Here is a 20,191-nt window from a genome sequence, read left to right on the forward strand (position 1 = left end):
ACCTGAAGATGGCACATCTGTGCCGAAACATGTAGTGAGAGAGTGAGAAGAGGGGATAGATGAATGTATGCACTAGAAGACGGATAAAATAAATCATGGACTTAAATCAGTGCAACAGGACGCTAAAATATAACATTGAGAATGAAGAAAGTAGAAAAAAAAAACCTGAAACAACATGTTCCTCTAAAACATCCGTTTATTTGCGCGAACTACATGACGTTATATCCAAGAAGATGTAACTCCTCGATTTACCAGTTGTTTCAGCACGCGGTAGCGTAGTTGGTTGAGGGACTTTGCTACAAGCCGGAAGGTCACGGGTTCAAGTCTCGATGATGTCATTGGATATTTTCAGTTGACCTAATCCTTCCAGCCGCACTATGGACCTGAGCTCGACTCAGCCTTTAACAGAAATGAGTACCAGGAATTAATTAAATAATTTTCCTGGGGAGTAAAGCGCGCCCGGCGCGTAAGGCTGGCAACCTTACCGCCATCTATGAGCCGATTGTCTAGAAAATGTGGGAACCTCAACATCTCACAACCCTATGGGTCTCTACGGCCTGTTACAGGGATAGCTTTACTTTACTTTATTTTTTTTCAAACCTACAGACCATCAGACGGCCACCGGTTCACAAGAAGGGTGATACAACTGACTGTAGTAATTATCGAGGCATACCACTGCTATCAACTTCATACAAAATTTTATCCAATATTCTTCTCTCAAGGTTAAGTCCATACATAGATAAAATAATTAGGGATCATCAGTGTGAGTTTCGACATAAGAGATCAACTACAGATCAGATCTTTTGCATTCGTCACATATTGGAGAAAAAAATGGGAGTACAATGAGACAGTACATCAGCTATTTGTAGACTTCAAGAAAGCCTATGATTCAGTTAGGAGGGAAGTATTGTACAATATTCTGATAGAGTTTGGCGTACCCATGAAACTAGGCTGATTAAAATGTGTCTAAACAAAACGTATAGTAAAGTCCGTATAGGTAAACAATTGCCTGATAAATTTCGTATCCAGAATGGTCTAAAACAAGGACATGCTTTAGCAAATGCCATTAAGAAGTTCCAGGGAAACCAGGTGGGACTGAAATTAAATGGGACACATCAGCTATTGGTCTATGCTGATGATGAGTATCTACTGGGTAATAATATAAGTACCGTGAAGTGAGTTTAACTAATAACACAAATTTCACCGTAAACTCAACTGTAATTTATTAACTTAGTTATACGCTTTTAAATTATAGTTTTAAAAATTAGTAACATTTATTTTTAATTTTTAACTTTTAGTTCATATATATCTTGTATTTAAATCAACATCTAGCAGTTAGAATATAAATGTATACAGTAGTAATTTTAAGCATATGTTTGTAAACATGAATACACGCTTTACAATTCAATAATGAAAAAGTGTAAATGACGACATCTGAGGATGACCCTATAGAGTCGAACTATGTTGTGGAATATAAATTAATGAATTGTAGTTGCGTTGACGATGGAATTTGTATAATTAGTTATTAAAATTTAATTATCGTTAAAATGTCTCTCTGGGTAAAGGGCGGCCGGCGCGTAGGGCTAACAACCTCACCGCCACCTGTGAGCCGACTGTCTATGAATTGTGGGAGCCTCAATGTCTCACAACCCTATGGGCCTTCACGGTCTCTTACAGTGATCTCTTTACCTTTTTATCATATATCGACACTCTGTTCGTTTTAACGTGTTTACATTTTTTTAAAGTAATGTGGCTTCATTCAGCATTAGTTTCTGAGAATGTGCTGTTAGATAGCGAAAATGTGCCAAGTTAGGGGCTCGTTAGTTGAACTTCACAATATGGTAAACTGTTTCATGTGAATCTCTTGTAGTGTTATGTACGAGTATATACATGGGTTTGCCATCTTCCATACCAGTAATATATATATATATATATATATATATATACATATACATATATTCGTATATATTTCGATTGTTCTACCGTCAGAATTAAATTATTGTGTGTATTAAGGAAAGCACATATTCCACTACTCTTACCAAGGTACGCGGGTAAGGATGGACCTACACAGATAAACTGCAAGACAAGTAAAGAGACAACGAACCAAGCTGATGAAAAGAGCTAATGAAACAAATCACGGTAGGCAGTAACAAGCTCCCTCGAAACAAAAGTGCATCAACTTGACACAGAGGTAATTTATCTGCCCGGACAGGTGTCAAGGACCTGATACTGCCCGTCATGATTGAGTCAGAAACCCAAAGCCAGTCCTGCACAGAAACGCATTGTATGGGCTCAAAATAAAGCCTCATTACCACAGCATCCCCTCCGTGTCGTTCATTTGCAAATAGAATCTCTTTCCTCCTCGCTGTCACACGTACATATTAAACAAAACAAACATACTCCGTGGCTTTAGTCCGCAAGCGAACTGTGGTCTAGTGGTTAGCGTTCCTGACTACAGATCTAGAGGTCCCGGTTTCGTCTCCCGGCGCTATCAGATTTTCTGAGAAGTAGTGGGTCTGGAACGGGGTCCACTCAGCCTCGTGAAGACAATTGAAGAGCTACTTGAATGGAAAAGTAGAGGCTCCAGTCTATAAATCCGAAATTAACGTCCGTTGGGATTCGTTGCGCTGACCACGCCACGCCCTCTACCCGCCAAAGTTGGCGCTAAAGTTGATCACACGTATATTAGGGGAAGAAAATGACTACTTCACGTGTTTGGACCTCTTTTTTTAGCGAGTGCCTTGTATCCATAGCGCATCCCATCTGGCTGAAGCTTTGTCAGAGGTGTACTGCGCACTGGGATAACTTGTAGCTACCGAAACCAGTGTCAATGAGAATTATTTCAGACTTTCAATATGAGCATGTGATTACCCTGATGCTAGCCAACGATTACTTTCACTTTAATTCACTTGAAGTTTTGCCAGGGGATTGAAATCAAGTATCGCAGTGTGATGGATGATGATTCGGTTTCGCAAAGACAGAACTTTATCTTGGTCGATAAACTCAGAATCCTCACACGTTTTTCACGGTTGACTTAATTTTGAAGACTTTAATTGAAACCCTGAATCTACATCAGGACTTTTTTTTTCTTGGCACTACAGCCCCAGTGGGCCTAGGCCTACCTCCATGAACATCTCCGTTCTCTTCGGTTTTTCTAGATCTTATACATTCGGTAGGACTACTTGGGCGGGTGATCAGCTCGTCGCAAGGCCTGTACCTGTACACAAACACAGAAAAACGCGCACACACACAAACTAAACATCCATGCCCTGTGTGGGATTCGAACCCACGATCCCGGTTTCCAAGCGAGCGAGGACAGTACATGCCTTAGACCTCTCGGCTACCGTGACCGGCCCTCAGGACTTTTACTGACCAAAATAGAAACAACTTAAAAGCAGATTACTCAAGAGTTACAGATTCCATTTCTGGACAATCCAGTCAAGAGAATAAGATAAACGCTGCCAAGAGCAGTCTTTTTCAACTTTTGACAGTTTGCGTGACACTAAACTACAAGCTACTTTTATTCTAGCCCCGCCAGCGCTCAGTAAGAAAATCAATATACTCTAAGTCTTAAGACGCCTTCACTAGATAATTCCTTAGTCTGAAAACGTACTTAGAAGACTGAAGGGGAACTGGGAACGGTTTGGCCAATGAAGACATCCGCCAGTGAAACCTTGTAAAGAGCAAGGAGGTACAGGTAAATTTATTGAGTAGAAGTCCCAGGTAACTAAAGATGGTAGAGATGGGAAGACTGAGACCAAACGCTGGAGCTGCCGTCCGTCTGGCGCACCGTGAGGTAATTCAGAGGCATTGCCGAGAGTTATGCATAAGGCCAATGCAAAATCCTCCAGGTTTCGAATTCTGAATATTTTTGATTCACTAGAAGTCGAATTGCAAGAGACAATGAGCGGTGACGGTCCATTTACGCTAATGGAAGTTCTGAGAATTCATAATTGTGTAAGTAAATTATCCAGAATTCAAGGGAGCGACTCCGTTTCAAGTTTCGTTTCAGGCTCCGTTTGACGCAAAGTTTTCTGTTTTTTTTTATTATTATTATCGAGACATGGAATAGCATCGAGCAGCGTTAATAAGGAATACTTACTTCATCTGCACTTGAAATATGAGGAATCTTGTCTATGCCTGCGACTTCAGCACATACTGGGGACCGAAACTAGTCAACGTACGACGGCGCTAGAAATCGCGCGGGCAACCACCTTATGAATTCAAAATAACGCATCTACCAGCCACACATTCTCCAAGAGTACCATCAGTTGCGACTACTAGCAATATTAATGATCTGATAGGGCCATTTCTCATAGCTGCGTATAATTACTGTCCTTCTTTATGGATTCCTCGTAAAACTTCTGGAGTGTTCCAATTCCGACTTAACCCACGAAAATACGAATTCCCATAGATTTCTGTAGGATTCCTTGGATATGGCCGAGGTCCATCGCAAGACCTCCGCTTCCAAAGGACAAACAACTATAGAAAACTGAGCACATATGAGTATAACCAGGCTCCGAGTAAGATCCGAACCTAAGTTTTCGAACCCTCGAGGACAGTACGCAGCTTAGATAGGGCGGCCACTGCGATTGGCGAGAAGGCATAGCAGTGTTATTGAAGCGAAATAATACCAATGTGGACTAGCTATATGGGGCAATGCGAACACTATCCGATTTCTTCTATCCCACCAGCATATCCTTTCTAACCAGTAGCCATTGTCATGCGTGCAGCCAGCGGGATCATTTCAGTGATCAACAGTGTTAAATTGTATTCAACCAGAAGTCACTCTACCCGCGTCAAGAGCGCCTAGGATCAAAACAAAACGATGGTTTCAGAATCCATATGAGAAAATAGGGTGTCCGGATGAATGATATCCAAAATAAAAAATGTATATCTCGGAAACAAATTGTCATACAAGTATCCGGTTTATGTCATCAGAAATGAAAACTCTCACAATTTTTTTCATACCCGGCTTACGCGCATACGCCGCCATATTTTTGCCACCGTGTTAGGAATCACCTGGACAGAGATGGCTGAGATATAAATTGGCAGAGGTGGACCAATCGCTTCGCCTCCTAGGTAGCCAGATTTAACCGCAGTAGATTTTTTCTAGTGGGGTTGCGTGAGGAGTATTGTCTACCAGGTTAAGATCAACGACCTTCACACCTGAAAGCCCGCATAAGGGACGCTGTGGCTACGGTAACATCAAATATGTTTCAAGCCTGGATATTTGTCGTGCCACCAAGGGAGCCCACATTTAAATTAATTGACAAAGTTATATACGAAGAAAGACTTTGATAGTTTCCCTTTGTAATGGTGTAACAAATTAATGTGAACAATAAATTCTTTCTGAGATATAATGATTTTATTTTGGATACCTTTTATGCGGACACTTTGTATATGTAGAGTCAAGTGAACGACAGAACACGTCGCAATAAATAGGAAAGATAAGGACTTAGTAATTTCTATCGAACGTGATAATAAGCCCACTCAAGAGTCCTATCGTCTGGGATATAATTCCGTGTAGTCCACTGAAAGTTAACGACGTTTCGGAGGAAACTTTCGCCTCCGTCTTCAGACGAAAAATAAGCCAAGCGAAAAACCAGCATGGAACAACTGCTATTCAGAAAATTCTGTGCAGAATTATACAAACTACTCGCTTTTAATCTTTTAAATTAACTATTGCCAGTAGTTGACCAAAATGAAACAGTCGGTACTTCGGTTTTTATTGTAATGACGTCGTCTTTACGGTGATAATTAGAGACGATGACGCCGTCACAGGGTGGATAACCTCTGGTGTTGCGCTTACATCACAACACTTTACGAACTGTTGTTAAATTGTGTTTGAATTGATAAGGTCGCAGTGGTTGAGAATAATTGGACTAGAACATAAAACAGTCCATTGTATTAAGGTACACACAGCAATTGTGATTAATGCTGAAACTGGAATACGTAAACATAATTTAGTTATCCATTGTGTGGGAACGATTCTGAAGTGCCGTCGACAGAAATTTCGTGAAAAAGAAATAGATCAGAATAACTCAGTTTTAATGTGTTTGAAGTTCCGTGCGATTTTTCACAATCCTGACTTCTGTAACTTCGTATATTTCTTATATTTGTGATTGGGGCTCCGTATGTTTTGAAACTTAATATCAGTGGACTGCTTTCTTCAGAGTCACCACCGTGAAAACCTCAAATCTTACATAATATCAGAAAATCATTAAATACTTAATAAAGACACCACGAATTTATTTATTTATTTGCCAGTTCGACTATGACAAATGTCATACAGCAGTGAATATTTGCTACAAGAAAAAGATGTCAATTTTCGAGGAATGACCGGTTGAATGAAATCGCTGCAGTTCTATTTTACTTTCACTTTAAACATAAGCACAGACCAAAATTAGATTCACCCAAAACCTTCCGGCATTACTTTCCCTCGACACAGATTACTTTTTTGGCGATGGTCGTACTTGAAAACGTGACGGTTGCTGAGCTGGTCAAAATATTATGTGTCTTTTTGGATCCCAGAAGTGATTAACATGCTCAAGAAATCTCCATACTTGACAGTCCTAAACGTACCTTCAAATATTTATTTTCTAAGACCGTTTAAGTACCGTCATTCAGGGTCCAAATTTCTCAAGTCGTTTCTTCGCTTGAGCTTCTGATATGAGATCTGATATGAGTTTATGATTTCCCCTTGTATGCTACATGCCCCACCCATATCTCTCTAACAGCAACAGTGTTCATCAAATTCCTTATCTGCAGCTATGGAAATACAACTTGAGTGTGGACGGAAACACAAACTTCCAATTTTGTATTCATTTAATTCTCTTGCAGAGAGAAATACAACGAACACAACATCTGAATTCGGCTGCTGATATGTTTATCTTTAAGTGGCATTTCCTTTGTTATTCTCCGTCTCTCTCTTTCCTCACTCTAAATGCCTGAAATCCGAATTTCGCCTTTTCTAGCTCCTGCGACGTGTTCGTTTAGTTGGAGTATTTTGAAACCTTCGATTTCTACCATGCATCACGTTTTGTTGGTATGATATAGATCACATTAGAAACTCTACATATATAACTAGGCCCTATCTACATGTTCATGCTAACCACATTTTAAGGAAGTGCTTTCAACAAACTTTCTTTACTGAGGAAATACCGTAGTTTTATCATGTCACCATGCTGGCGTTAGTGTCTGTGAATGCCTTCTTTCAACTCTTGAATCAACTGAACGGCTGAACGAAATGTAAGAATTTTGTTAAAGGGGGAACCCTAACATCATTTTCATAATTTCGTACTATCAGCGATAACATTGTTTCGGGCACAAGAAATTCTCAGGCGGAAGGTACACTAAAGCCACTTAAGGCCGCGCCATAGCTCAAGCGGTTAGTCGCTGGCTTCCCACCGCGGCGGCCCGGGTTCGATCCCGGGTCTGGTCAAGTGGGATTTGTGGTGGACAAAGTGGCGCTGGGGAAGGTTTTCTCCGAGTACTTCGGTTTCCCCTGCCAATCTTCATTCCACCAATTGCTCCACAATCACCCTCACCTATCATCTGGGGCTGGTACAATAGGCCAGAAGTGGCCGCAGTACAAGGGACTTAGTCCCACCCCACTAGCAATAAAAAAAGCCACTTAATGTACGGTCCTGAAATTATATGTAGGAAAGTAGGTAGTAGATATTAAGTACGTGTATATACAATTCCTTATATATATATCACTTTTTCTGTACGTTGTAAACTGACGACCGTGCGAAAAGTTCATTAACTTTCACTTTGGCAGCGATAACTATATGAATTATTACAGAAAGACATGCGAAATCTGGCTTTAAGAGAGGTTACAGGCACTCTTATAAATTACGTATTGATAATTTATCATAAGTCAACACTTACACGGCGATGGTTGTTATACACTACTGATTTAACGCAGTTAGAATACATTCTGAAGCAGAAAATCTTCCCAGATAGTAATAATAATTAAATTCAAATTTAGCTGGCACTAACTTCGCCGACAAGCGGCGGTCGCTCGGTCGGTANAATATTGTCACGTGTTTATTCCTGCGTGACTAATAATAATGGGGTTTGTTTTGGATGATTTAGTTTAGTTTAGTTCTTTACAATGACTCGTAATCACAGTAACTTACAATGACTCACAAAAAATGACTGCCTAGTACTCGCTCCATTCTGATACGACTGACTTGAACTACGACTCACTTCAGTCTGACTCTATGTCTGAGTTTTGTGTTTTATGTTACCACCGACGGTCAGCCGGCCAGTCTGTCTCGGAATAAAGCACCCATCTGGGGCTTACAACCAGGTTTTGATTACTGTCAGACAGTTGCGGATTTGTTGATGTGGGGCGCTCTGTCTGACGAGAGGACGGGTCTGTCGTTGGCAATTGCTGCTGGTCCTCGCCAGCGCAGTCATTCTCGTCATTCTCGGGTCCAAATCCTGTGGGACTCGCAATCATATTTTACTGTCTCAAATTCGAGACTTCATTTTCGTCGCCTCCTACGATTCGCAGGGCTACGGTGGAGGTATTCGATCCCGCCTCCACACCGGATCACTTCATTCTGATCTGAACGGCCTCTTATATAGATTATCGGTATCCAAGGAAATGTTTATCACTCGTATCCGTGGAAATGTGTTCCGTAACGAGTTGGTTTCCAAGAATCAATCTCTACGGAAACGTGTTTGTCAACTCGTTTCCTAGCGATGGGTCTACATGCTGCAATATGGTGAAGAGGTTGTTTTGGTTCCCAAACGTAAACTCCCCTACAGAAAATATCCGCAGCTAAAGCGCGTCTAGCAGAAGGACAATTTTTAACAGAAGAGCAGACATTGAATTTTGAAATTTCTCTGATATACGGAGCAGGAACACGATAGCAAGAGTTTCTAAAAGTGAAGGCCAGAATTTAGAACCGAGGTTAATTTCAAAATGGAAGAGTTGTATTGTATTGGAGAGGGTGGGTTTCCCCATGCACTTAGACCAACTGTTGGTCCATTGTGCGTCCCCCTATGATATTCTACCAGTCTCTATTCCCTACCGGTACTGGTTCGTGCCATCAGTCCCAACTCAGCCAGCGAGTTCGGCCTCTACTGGCTCAGCGGTATCTCGATGCTCCCCCCATATACCAGAGGCGTTAGAGACTACTCATCATCATCAGTAATCTGTCAGACGACAGGTCCACAGTCTCTTCCAAAACAATTCCTCCACTTAATGCGATCTAGAGCTTTCTCCTTCAAATGACAGTATCCTCTTCTGTCCCCAAGGTCATCCAGCATCTTCTTACGTCTTCTTCCTCGTCTTCTTGTCACTTCTATCCGCCCCTCTATCTTTCCTTCAATAACTTCTTTTAGAAGGCAGTTTCTGCGTAAAACATGACCAATCCAATTAGCCTTCCCTTTTCTTATTTCGTGTAGGATATTCCTCTGCTCACTGACTCTAATTAAAGAGACTACTGTTGGGCGGGAAATGTCCTGAATTTGGCTCAGTGGTCCCCTTGGGACATGGGGTTCTTTTACGTGCCCTAAAGCTACGACACGGGACCCACGGCTTAAAGTCCCTGCCGGAGGACTTGTTCCTTAAATTTTTCCGCCCTTAAAAATTCCACGACTTCCGCCGGGTTTGGACCCGCGTGCCTTGAGTCAAGAGGTGGGAACGTTACCCCTAGACTACGGAGGCCGCTAAATGGAAGAGTTAATTAAGGTGATATATCCTCTTACGCATGGTGTTCAGTTTTAACTGATGTAAAGCACGAGCATAATTTTAATGTGCTTGGGGAAATGATAAAACAGAGGGCTGCTCATATATTCTGGGTTCATTCATGTTTGCTGACATCAGTAGACGAATTGAATTCCAAGAGGCATATTCAAACATATCTAACTAGCTTAAAATATGATACATCTCTGTACCGTTTGGATGAGAGAGTGAAAGTTACGCTGCGAATTAATCACAAAAGTTGAATAAAATGAGAAAATACATATCAGATTTGAGGTTTTTACGGCGGTGACTTTGAAGAATGTCGTCTTCTGAGATGTGGCGCTGTGTAGATATTATGTAAACCGACGTTCCTCCGAAACGTCTGTTTACATAGGATATACTCGGCGCCACTTCCCAGAAGACGGCATTCATCTTAATATTGGAACAACTTTTCAATGGCCTCTCGAAGAAATAAAATCAAAGAATTGAAATCGGTTTGCCACATCTCAGAAGACTGCATTCTTGAGAAAATATGTAATTGAAATGATTATGGAAAAGTAATTTAGAATCCAGAAACATTCCCAGGTCTTTAACAGAGTCGGTATAATTTGTAGAGTATTAACTATTTTTTATTGCTAGTGGAGTGGGACTAAGTCCCTTGTACTGCGGCCACTTCTGGCCTATTGTACCAGCCCCAGATGATAGGTGAGGGTGATTGTGGAGCAATTGGAGGATTGAAGATTGGCAGGGGAAACCGAAGTACTCGGAGGAAACCTGCCCCAGCGCCACTTTGTCCACCACAAATCCCACTTGACCAGACCCGGCATCGAACCCGGGCCGCCACGGTGGGAAGAGAGTATTAACTAAGTTTATATTCATAGGTCAGTATTTAGCTTTCTTTGACAAGCATGTGACTTTAGTTTTATTAAGGCTGAGTTTCAGTTAGCAGTGCACCAACCTTGTACAGAGTTAATGCCAGACTAGTAGATTGCATTATTTAGGACAGATGATGGCGCGGTAAGTTTTGATGCTATCAACAAAAAGAATGTACTGGGAATAGTTAATAGCATCACTTAATTCATGTAAAAACACAAAATAATAATAATAATAATAATAATAATAATAATAATAATNATACCATAATTTTGTGCCGATAATTCGGGCTTTCTTCTGTCTCGCTTGTGTCCAACACGTTAATGAAAGAGGGCTGTAAACCAGTTCCACGGGCAATTGCACTTTATGAGTTCCTCCTGAAACATCTTATCTGTAGAGATAGTTCACCACCGCAATAAATAGAAATTTTCAGCCTAGGGTCTCTTTATTTGTGTCATTGATATTATTTTACCAGGAGTTTTCTGGTTCATATGATCTCTCAATTTTAAAAATTTTCATCTGGTTCTACTTTTTTGTTTGTCGCTTCTTCAATTCATTTCTTTTTCTGACCTTATTTCTTACGACGTGTCTTTCTTTCGTTTTTCATTCCTTCCTTTGTGTTACTCCTTTGTACATAGACTACTAGACGTAATTAAGGTCCAAGAATGTAGAATGGACTGAAATTGAACGGGACGCATCAGCCTCTGCTCTGTATTGATGATGTTAACTACTGCACAAAAACACAAATGCCATACAAAAAATTAAACAAATTTCTTTTACAAGTTAGGAAGGAAGTGCGTCTAAAATTTAATGCAGAGAAAACTAAATACAGTTTTCTTCCTCGTCAGAATGCAGGACAGAATTATAATGACGTAAAGATACAGCATAGATCCTTCGAAAATGCGGCTACACTTAAATATATGGAACTTACGATAAAAGAAGCTCACGAATAAATTAGAGGCAGTATAAGTTCGAGGAACACTTGCTACCTTCAGTTCACAGTGTTATCTGGTCATGTCTTAACTAAACATATCATTGCTGCATTGCAGACAATCTGAGATTGTACACACAGCGTATCAATTCTGACATTCTCACTCACTTCATTTGAATTACCTCGCAAACCGAAATATTTCTCGAAAGAGTGGGCAGAGTTAAGAAACTGCACCTTATTTTTCTTCTTAATTTTTGTTTGAAATATTTTCCGGTATAATTGTTTTAAAAATTAAGGTCCAGGCAAGGGTAGAAACGCAAGTAGTTATGTTAAGTTAGTATAAAGTTTATAGTTACATTCACGGTACGTGAATACGCCTCAGGCTCGTTTTGTGTCGCTACCTAACAGAGAGGTACCCACCCTCTTATATAATGGGCACAGGGAGCGCTATATTCGGGGCTAAAGAGGCGGGAGTGTGAAGCTGACCACTCACTTCCATCTATGGTCGAGGTCAAAAACTGTGGAGATACACCACCGTTCTCCATGTGCCTTTATAGCATAGTGCGTAATTACGTAATTAAGAACAGGGAAAATTTGAGAGATTGGGTTTTCGGACTTTATCCATCGTCCTGGTTTTAAGATAAATTGGATTGAGGCTAGCTGTTTCTAAGGGACCCAACAGAATAGGTGTTTTCCCTCACCTGAGGACAGAAACAGATGCAGTTTCCGAAACGTCTCGTTTTTCTTAGTTGTCTTAAAACCAGGACGATGGATAAAGTCCGAAAACCCAATATCTCTGTGTGTTATACACCATCGTCAGAATCCTATAGTAACTAGGGTAAATTTTAGCTTACTCAGCAAAACGCTATTTATAGATTACACTCAGCCTGCGTACCTTCCGTCGTTTATCTAAAAAGATGTGGCTTTAATAGGCCTATAAGTTCCACATTTTTAAAGGATATACGAGGAAGAGTCAGTAAATACAGGGCATGAACAAAAATATGGAAACACCTCGTGAAATGCATGCCTGAATTGAAATGTTTATTTTAGCGACGTTTTTAGATGATGCTGTCGTATCTGCCCAATACCGCTACCTATACAACCTCTGCAAGCGCATGAGCATGTTCAGAGGTTGGGTTCAGTAGTAAACATGACGACCATGTTTGAGGACTGTACTACCAGAGAACAGCGTTATGTTGTGCGATTTTTATGGGCGAAAGGAATCAGTGCAAAAGATATTCACAAAGAAATGCTTCCTAGTTACGGTGGGAAGTGTTTGTCGCGTGAAGCGGTTCACACGTGGGTCGAAAAAATTCTCTCAAGAGCGTTCGAGAGTCGCAGATGATGCCGGACCTGGTGCGGAAGTCGCTGAGACAACAGTCGAAAGACTTCTATGCTGCGGGCTTCGGTTCACTGGTAAAGCGACGTGAAAAGTTTATCAGTGTTCGTGGAGGATATGTCGAGATATGAATGTTTTCCACAGTTTTACGATTTACATCCACTTTTGACCTATTTACTGACTCTCCCTCGTATTACAATACAATTTCAAGATAGTGCTAGTATTATTCTCACATCAGAAGTCCGCCCTTTAGCCAACTATATGAAGCTTATGGTATTTAAGTAGAGAGTATGTTGGTGTCTTGCCGGTCACGGTAGCCGAGCGGTCTAAGGCATGTACTGTCTTCGCTCGCTCGGAAGCTGGGATCGTGGGTTCGAACCCTACTTAGGGCATGGATGTTTAGTGTTTGTGTATGTGCGTTTTTCTGTGTTTGCGTACAGGTAGAGGCCTTGCGACGAGCTGATCACCCGCCCAAGGAGTCCTACCGAATGTTTAAGATCTAGTAAACCGAAGTGAAACGGAGAGTTTGATGTAGGTAGGCCTAGGCCCAAATTGGGGCTGTAGCGCCACAGGAAAAAAAATGTTGATGTCGTGGTATCTAATCCAACCTGTAGCATGCTATTCGTAATGCTAATGAGTAATATTTTAAAGATTCTTGGGCGACAGAATCACTCAGACATGATGCCAGAATGAGGCTAAATTTGTTGTGAGATAAAGGAAGTAGGTTGGAAAGTTCTCTAAAGGGTTTATGCATCTCTTTTCTCCAGGAAGGTGTTCACGTACTGAGCCCTGAGGAACAGTATAAATGGCTGAAGGCAAAGGAGGAGGTGTGCTCAAGTGGGATCTCAAGCAGTTCTTCCACGCCCACAGGTGAGCCAGACAGGCCCATTACAAGTCACCGCTTTTCCTGAGAACCTTCTCTTGCACATTTATGTACCAGCTTTGCACTGAGCTACTGCATGAAATGGAGTCAGGGGATACCTTACATCCCATTCCAATATACACGTATATTTCCAGAGTGACCCTCGGTACATCCAGAAAGACTCGCTACTCGTGGAGCTGCCATACCGAATACTTTTCTGCTAAGTCCAGTCTATTATTTGTGGCTAGCTATGAAGCAACCGAGCCATCATGTTTCATGTGCATTCCAACTGCCATTTGTTTCTAACGTACCAGGTCGGACCCGGATAGTGACCTCTGAAGTGGGACCTCTAGAGACGACTTTTTACTTCTTCGAGGAAATATTTTGCCTGTCAGGACTCGACGAAAATATTGTGTATCCAATCTTTCAGTCCAAATCTAATATACGTTTGTAAATAATAGCTAGAGACGTTGTTCTTGGACGAATGGAAAACCCCAGTTTTGGTGAAGTTTTGCTTGTCCTTCGCTTTCCCTTCCATTTCACAAAACATCCCCAAATCCGACGGCTGGTTAAATAGCCCTGTTCAAAATTAGCCGTGACATAAGGTGCAGATAATTTCTATTATTGTTATTAGATGGCAGCACATTATATAGGTGAGAATTATGTATCTGTATGTTTAGGAGCCTTTTCACGCGATGTTAATTTCTGGAAATTTCGCAGATCGGCTTTTGGGCGAGTTTTCGTCAGCGGATCGCAGGGTAGGGGACTGTCTCGCGCGTGTAAAAGTGCGTACGCAGAAACATGCGTCTAGTTGGGAGATGCCGAATAAGTTAGTCCAAAAGATGTTCACTAGTTCAGCTCTCACCGGCAAACCTACCGGCTGCATTTACTCCTTTTGAGAGACAGGTTTAGTGGTAATTAAGCTTATGTCTTCTGGTAACTATGTGGAGGTCAGACGAAGTTTGAATCCAGTTCTATCACATTTCTCTGAAGCGGTGCAAAAATTGGTTCATAATGCAAAATACTAATTCCTGTTCATAATAACTTTTACTGAAAATGTTTAATTACAATCAAAATATATTAATGCCTGTGTGTAATATTTCATCCGTCTTCGTCAAATTCCACCCATTTGCACAGTCGGAAACCTCTGTCAGTAACACTCTTCCATCTGCACTCCATGAGCATCAAGCTGAATAGGAAATGAAAGAGTGGCTGAGCTGACTGCGTAGGTAACTGACGAATGCTGTGTTGCCTGATGAGCGCTAGAGCCCATACTGTGCACAGTGCCTGTCTCTCTGAATGCAGGTTACGGCCTGCTGTGTCCACAAGTGTGGGACGGGATCATGTGCTGGCCCCCCACTCCAGCGGGGAAGAACCATGAGCAGCCCTGCGCCGAGTACTTCGCCGGCTTCGATCACCAGGTATCACCACATTATTATTCTCTCAACACTATTTTCTTATTGCTAGTGGGGTGGGACTAAGTCCCTTGTACTGCGGCCACTTCTGTCCTATTGTACCAGCCCCAGATGATAGGTGAGGGTGGTTGTGGAGCAATTGGTGGATTGAAGATTGGCAGGGGAAACCGAAGTACTCTGAGGAAACCTGCCCCAGCGCCACTTTGTCAACCACAAATCACATTTGATCAGACCCGGGATCGAACCCGGGCCGCCGCGGTGGGAAGCCAGCGACTGACCGCTTGAGCTATGGCGCGGCCTCTCACAGCGCTAACTTCTACTGTATAGCGTCATGTAGTTCGGTGAAAGTCAACCGACCTTTCGGAGGAATATTTCGCCTTGATCTTCAGGGTCGAAGAGCAAGTCAGGCAAGGAGTAAGCTCAGCAGCTTGTCTTACTCTTCGACCGTGAAGATATAATCGGTATGTTCCTCCGAAACATCAGTTGAATTTCGCCGAATTACAGGGCGTTATATTCCAGAAAATAGAAACCATAACAGCATATATTCCATACATTAGTCTAGTATTTAGAAGGTCCGTGGTTCGATTTCAATATCTAGCACTCTTCATAAAAAAAATTATGTCATTGTAATGACAACCAGTCACATGAAGGTGTCAGTAAATCCGCCGCTCGAAACGTCGTGTATATCATATGTACCCCAGACAATGGACAAAATCCAGCACAATATTGCTATAGCCAATCAACGCCTGACAGCATAGAATATAGGTGAACATTTGTTTTGCATGGGGAACCGGATTGGAAATGCCTGAGGAGAATGTCGGCAGGAAACTTCTATAGTTATGTTAGTTATTCGCTCTGACTGAGCATGCCATGTACTGAAACACGATGTTTAGTAATTACAGTATGCGTCAAACTAGCTCCTCAGTTATCCTCACGAGACTGAGTGGACCCCGTTCCAGACCCACTACTTCTCAGAGAATCTGGTAGCGCCGGGAATCGAACCACGGAGCTCTGGATCTGTAGTCGGGAACTCTGACCGCTAAACCACAGAGCCAGTCTGTAACTGCAAACACCTAGAACAAGCAAAGAGTGTAGAGATTTAATCGATTTGGAGTGCAGACATTTTGCAAATGCCTTCTTTGCGAAATTAAATATCTCATTACCCATTAGATTTTATGCTCACTTGTTGCTCATGAAAACTTTATACAGATAGAACGTTAATTTATTTATTTTTCATATAACTGAATTACAATGTCAGTGATTAAACCCTTTATAGGGTATTTACCAAAACTGGAGAATCGACTTCATTAAGCAGTCTTCCTTATTTACAGTTTTATTCCTGTATGGGTATACAGAGGGGTCCAAAAAAGTACTCACCCATTGATAGTCAGTATCTTTGGAGGAAAATGACATGTAGTTACAATTATTGCGCGGAGAGAGAGAGAGAGTGAGTGAGTGAGTGAGTGAGTCATTGTCTGTGTTCGAAGTGACCACCATCAGCGGCTAAATAGAGTCGATGCCGCCGAACTGCTGAGCGAACTACGGCTGTCAGTGTGTCCGGTGTGATGGCTGCACACGACGCTTCGATGGTTTCTCGTAGCGCGTTCAGTGTAGCTGGATTTTGTCGATAAACTCCATCCTTCAAGGTTCCCCATAGGTAGAAGTCGAGAGGTGTTAGGTCTGGCGACCGTGGTGGGTACTCAATAGTACCTCTTCGACCTATTATCATCGTCCAGGTAGACTGTCATCAAAGTACGCCCTGACATCTGGATGGTAGTGAGATGGAGCACCATCTTGTTGTAGGTAAAAATCTCTCATCTCCAAACAGCTCTCCGTTGGCAGGGAAAATGGATGTCTGAAGCATATCGAGATAATCACCGTTCTTATTATTGAAATTACATAATGCTGAAATCCAAAGAGTACTGAATAATTCAGTGTTTATTCCCTTATGTGCACTAACATTCATATGTCAGTTGAAATATGTAAAGTTCCATACTATTGTTTGCATCGTGTAAGAGATAAATTTAATATACTTATAATTGTAAGCTACTTATTGTATACTCATATAACAAAGAAGCGGATTCATTGTCGGTTAGAGTTTATTTTAAGACAATCCTGAGCGAAGAACATGTATATTCTGAAGTTAAATATACGAAGCAATGCGCGAAAGAGCTGTCTGATGTCTGTATAACTAAAATTGTAAACACGAAATGCGCACATTCATGTAACCATCTGTCTGACCTTTGAATCATAAACTGTCTTCAGAGACGTTCCAAAGGGATCGGCCTTTTCGGATCATTTATATCGTATTTCCAACTTTTGCGGTCAGCGCAACGGATCACCACGGCCGTTAATCTCTGTTTTCTAGACCGGAGCCGCTATTTCCTTGAAATAGCTCCTCAATTATCCTCACGAGGCTGAGTGAAACCCGTTCCGGACCCACTACTCAGAAAATTTGGTAGCGCCAAGAATCGAACCCGGGACCTCTGGATCTGTAGCCAGGAACTCTGACCACTAGACCACAGAGGCAGGCACTAACATCGCCGCCAAGCGGCGATCGGTATAGTTCGCTTGCGGGCTACAGGCCACGGAGTTTTTGTTTGTTTGTTTGTTTATTTGTTTGTTTATATCGCATTTCCTCGCTTCTAAGATGCCTCTTACAATTGCAGGGGTCTAAGAATCGATGCTGAAAAATTATATTGTATGATTAAACCACAAGGAAACCATTTATATCCGTAACACTATTCGTGGGACACACAGAGTGACAAAGGAGATTTCGGAAGTGTTTCTGTATATTTGCTTTGTTAGGAATGCTGTTACGTGTGACAGCGTTTAAAGCATTTTATGGGGCTCAGAGCTGCTGGGTTTTTGGACTTCGTCCATCATCCGGTAGTCTATAAACTATAAAACACAACATTTCGGAAACTGGCTCTATTTTCGTCCACACTGGTGCAGTGACTGACTTTAGCTCTTTCTAAGGGACCCAACTGAATAGAAGTCTTCCTCCTCTCCCTCCCATGAGGACGGAAATAGATCCAGTTTCCGAAACGCTGTGTTTTATAGTTTCTAGACTACCGGATGATGGACGAAGTCCAAAAACCCAGTAATTCTGAGTATTATACGCCATCGTCAGAACCCTTTAGAATCCACTTGGGGGCTGACAGTACCAAGTAGTGCTAATGGTCAGTGATGTTCGATGAATATAGATTAGTCAGCGATTATTGTTGCATCTGTACTAATTGTTGCATCTAAAAACTTTTTTTAAGAACACTACGGAAGGGGAGTTGGGTGGTATCGTTGTCATTGTTGAACTTCCTGCTGTCGTCTTAATTCGCTGTTGGATGCACTTAGAATTACTCGAGGTGTATTTTAATTCCTACACGAAATTTCAAACCTCATATACCATAGATAATTGCCACTTTAGAGTATCTTTTAAACGGTACCATTATGACGCGGTATTGAAATGAAATGACGGATGCCTCGTAAAATCGATGGCATCTTAGGTACGCCGCACACCGGCATGCGTCAAGACATGTAACAGTCAAGACACGATATCTGCGACATGACGCAAAGAAAGGAGCACAGTTGAAACGAATGAGATTATGAAAACCGTCGCACGCAGGTCTGAATCATGATGCTGACGTCAGCTTCATGTTGACGAATCACGAATGAAGCAAGACTGTGTCTTTTGTCTCATGTCTTGATGCTTGTCTTGACGCAGTTGGTGTGCGGCCACCCTTAGAATCAATGAAATACCGTACCATGAATTGTGTACAGATAAATATGAATATTTTGGATCATCTTTCGAACAACACTGTTGCATACTGTACAGGCGAACGCTTCCAAGCTGTGTCTTCCCAGCGGGCAGTGGTTCAGGGACGCCAGCAACACAACCTGGACAAACTACAGCCGCTGCTTCTCCGATCCGACCATCACTGTGCCCGTCAACTTCAGCGAGGTCGACAACAACCCCCTCATTTCGGTAAGCAAACTGAGACTGATTACCGGGGCTTGGCGAGAAGATGAAGGCAGGAGATAGACGGGACATGTAAGAAACGTGAGGAGTGAAGAGACCGCTTGGACGATCTAGGTGTAGACTGGATGATGATATTAAAATTTATCAGAAGTAAAGCGAGGAGAGCCGGTCACGGTAGTCGAGCGGTCTAAGGCATGTACTGTCTTCGCTCGCTTGGAAACCGGGATCGTGGGTTCGAATCCCACTCAGGGCACGGAAGGTTAGTTTGTGTGTGTGCGTTTTTCTGTGTTTGTGTACAGGTAGAGGCCTTGCGACGAGCTGATCACCCGCCCAAGGAGTCCTACCGAATGTGTAAGATCTAGAAAAACCGACGTGAACGGAGAAGTTCGTGGAGGTAGGCCTAGGCCCACTGGGGCTGTAGTGCCAAGGGGGGGAAAAAAAGCGAGGAGTATTTGACTCATTATAAGGACCAGTAGCGGGGTACTATGGAGACGGAAGTAAACTTTAATGAATATTCTTAGACAGAACTTCTAAGAAGATGACCCTGGCGAAAACTAAATTCATTTTGAATAAAACTCAACTGTTTTACTCTTCCTTCATACATATCGCCTGAAATATTTCTTTAATGAACCGTATTTTGAGCCTTTTGAATTGTGGGCCAATATAGATTCTAAAGGGTTCTGACGAGGATGGATGACACACAGAATTACTGGGGTTTTGGACTTTTTCTATCGTCCGGAAGTTTAGGTAATAGGGGATACGACGTTTCGGAAACTGGATCTGTTTCCGTCTTCAGGTGAGAAAGGAAGACACCTAGTCAGTTCGGCCCCTGATTGAGATTAACTCTTTCTATGGGGCGCAACTGAGTAGGTGTCTTCCTTTGTCACCTGAAGACGGAAACAGATCCAGTTTCCGAAACGTCGTGTCCTCTATTACCTAAAATTCCAAAACCCCAGTAATTCTGTATGGGCCAGTCTGATAACCTCTTAACTACAGGGGATGTCTACGGCTGATTGTAAATCAGTTGTGAGTTAGTCGTCAGATATAGTTTAGTTCCATTACCCGATATATTTGTATGTGTTTCTACTTGTT

General features: G+C 42.0%; 1 protein-coding gene across 8 annotated transcripts in view; it reads left to right on the plus strand.

Annotated features, from left to right (window-relative positions):
• The window catches only part of LOC111871755 (secretin receptor), a 126,794-nt gene that overhangs the window by 78,033 nt on the left and 28,570 nt on the right, over window positions 1–20,191 (plus strand). For 7 of the 8 annotated variants that reach the window (XM_023865058.2, XM_033754393.1, XM_033754391.1 and 4 more), the window contains 3 exons: window positions 13,614–13,716; window positions 15,014–15,129; window positions 18,956–19,105. In XM_023865058.2, coding sequence (XP_023720826.1) covers window positions 13,614–13,716; window positions 15,014–15,129; window positions 18,956–19,105 — 369 coding nt within the window. Of the gene's footprint in view, window positions 1–12,674; window positions 12,924–13,613; window positions 13,717–15,013; window positions 15,130–18,955; window positions 19,106–20,191 lie in introns of those variants that run through there. The other variant, XM_033754390.1, reaches the window with a different exon arrangement.

This window comes from Cryptotermes secundus, unplaced genomic scaffold, assembly GCF_002891405.2.
Source record: "Cryptotermes secundus unplaced genomic scaffold, Csec_1.0 scaffold633, whole genome shotgun sequence".
Taxonomy (NCBI): domain Eukaryota; kingdom Metazoa; phylum Arthropoda; class Insecta; order Blattodea; family Kalotermitidae; genus Cryptotermes; species Cryptotermes secundus.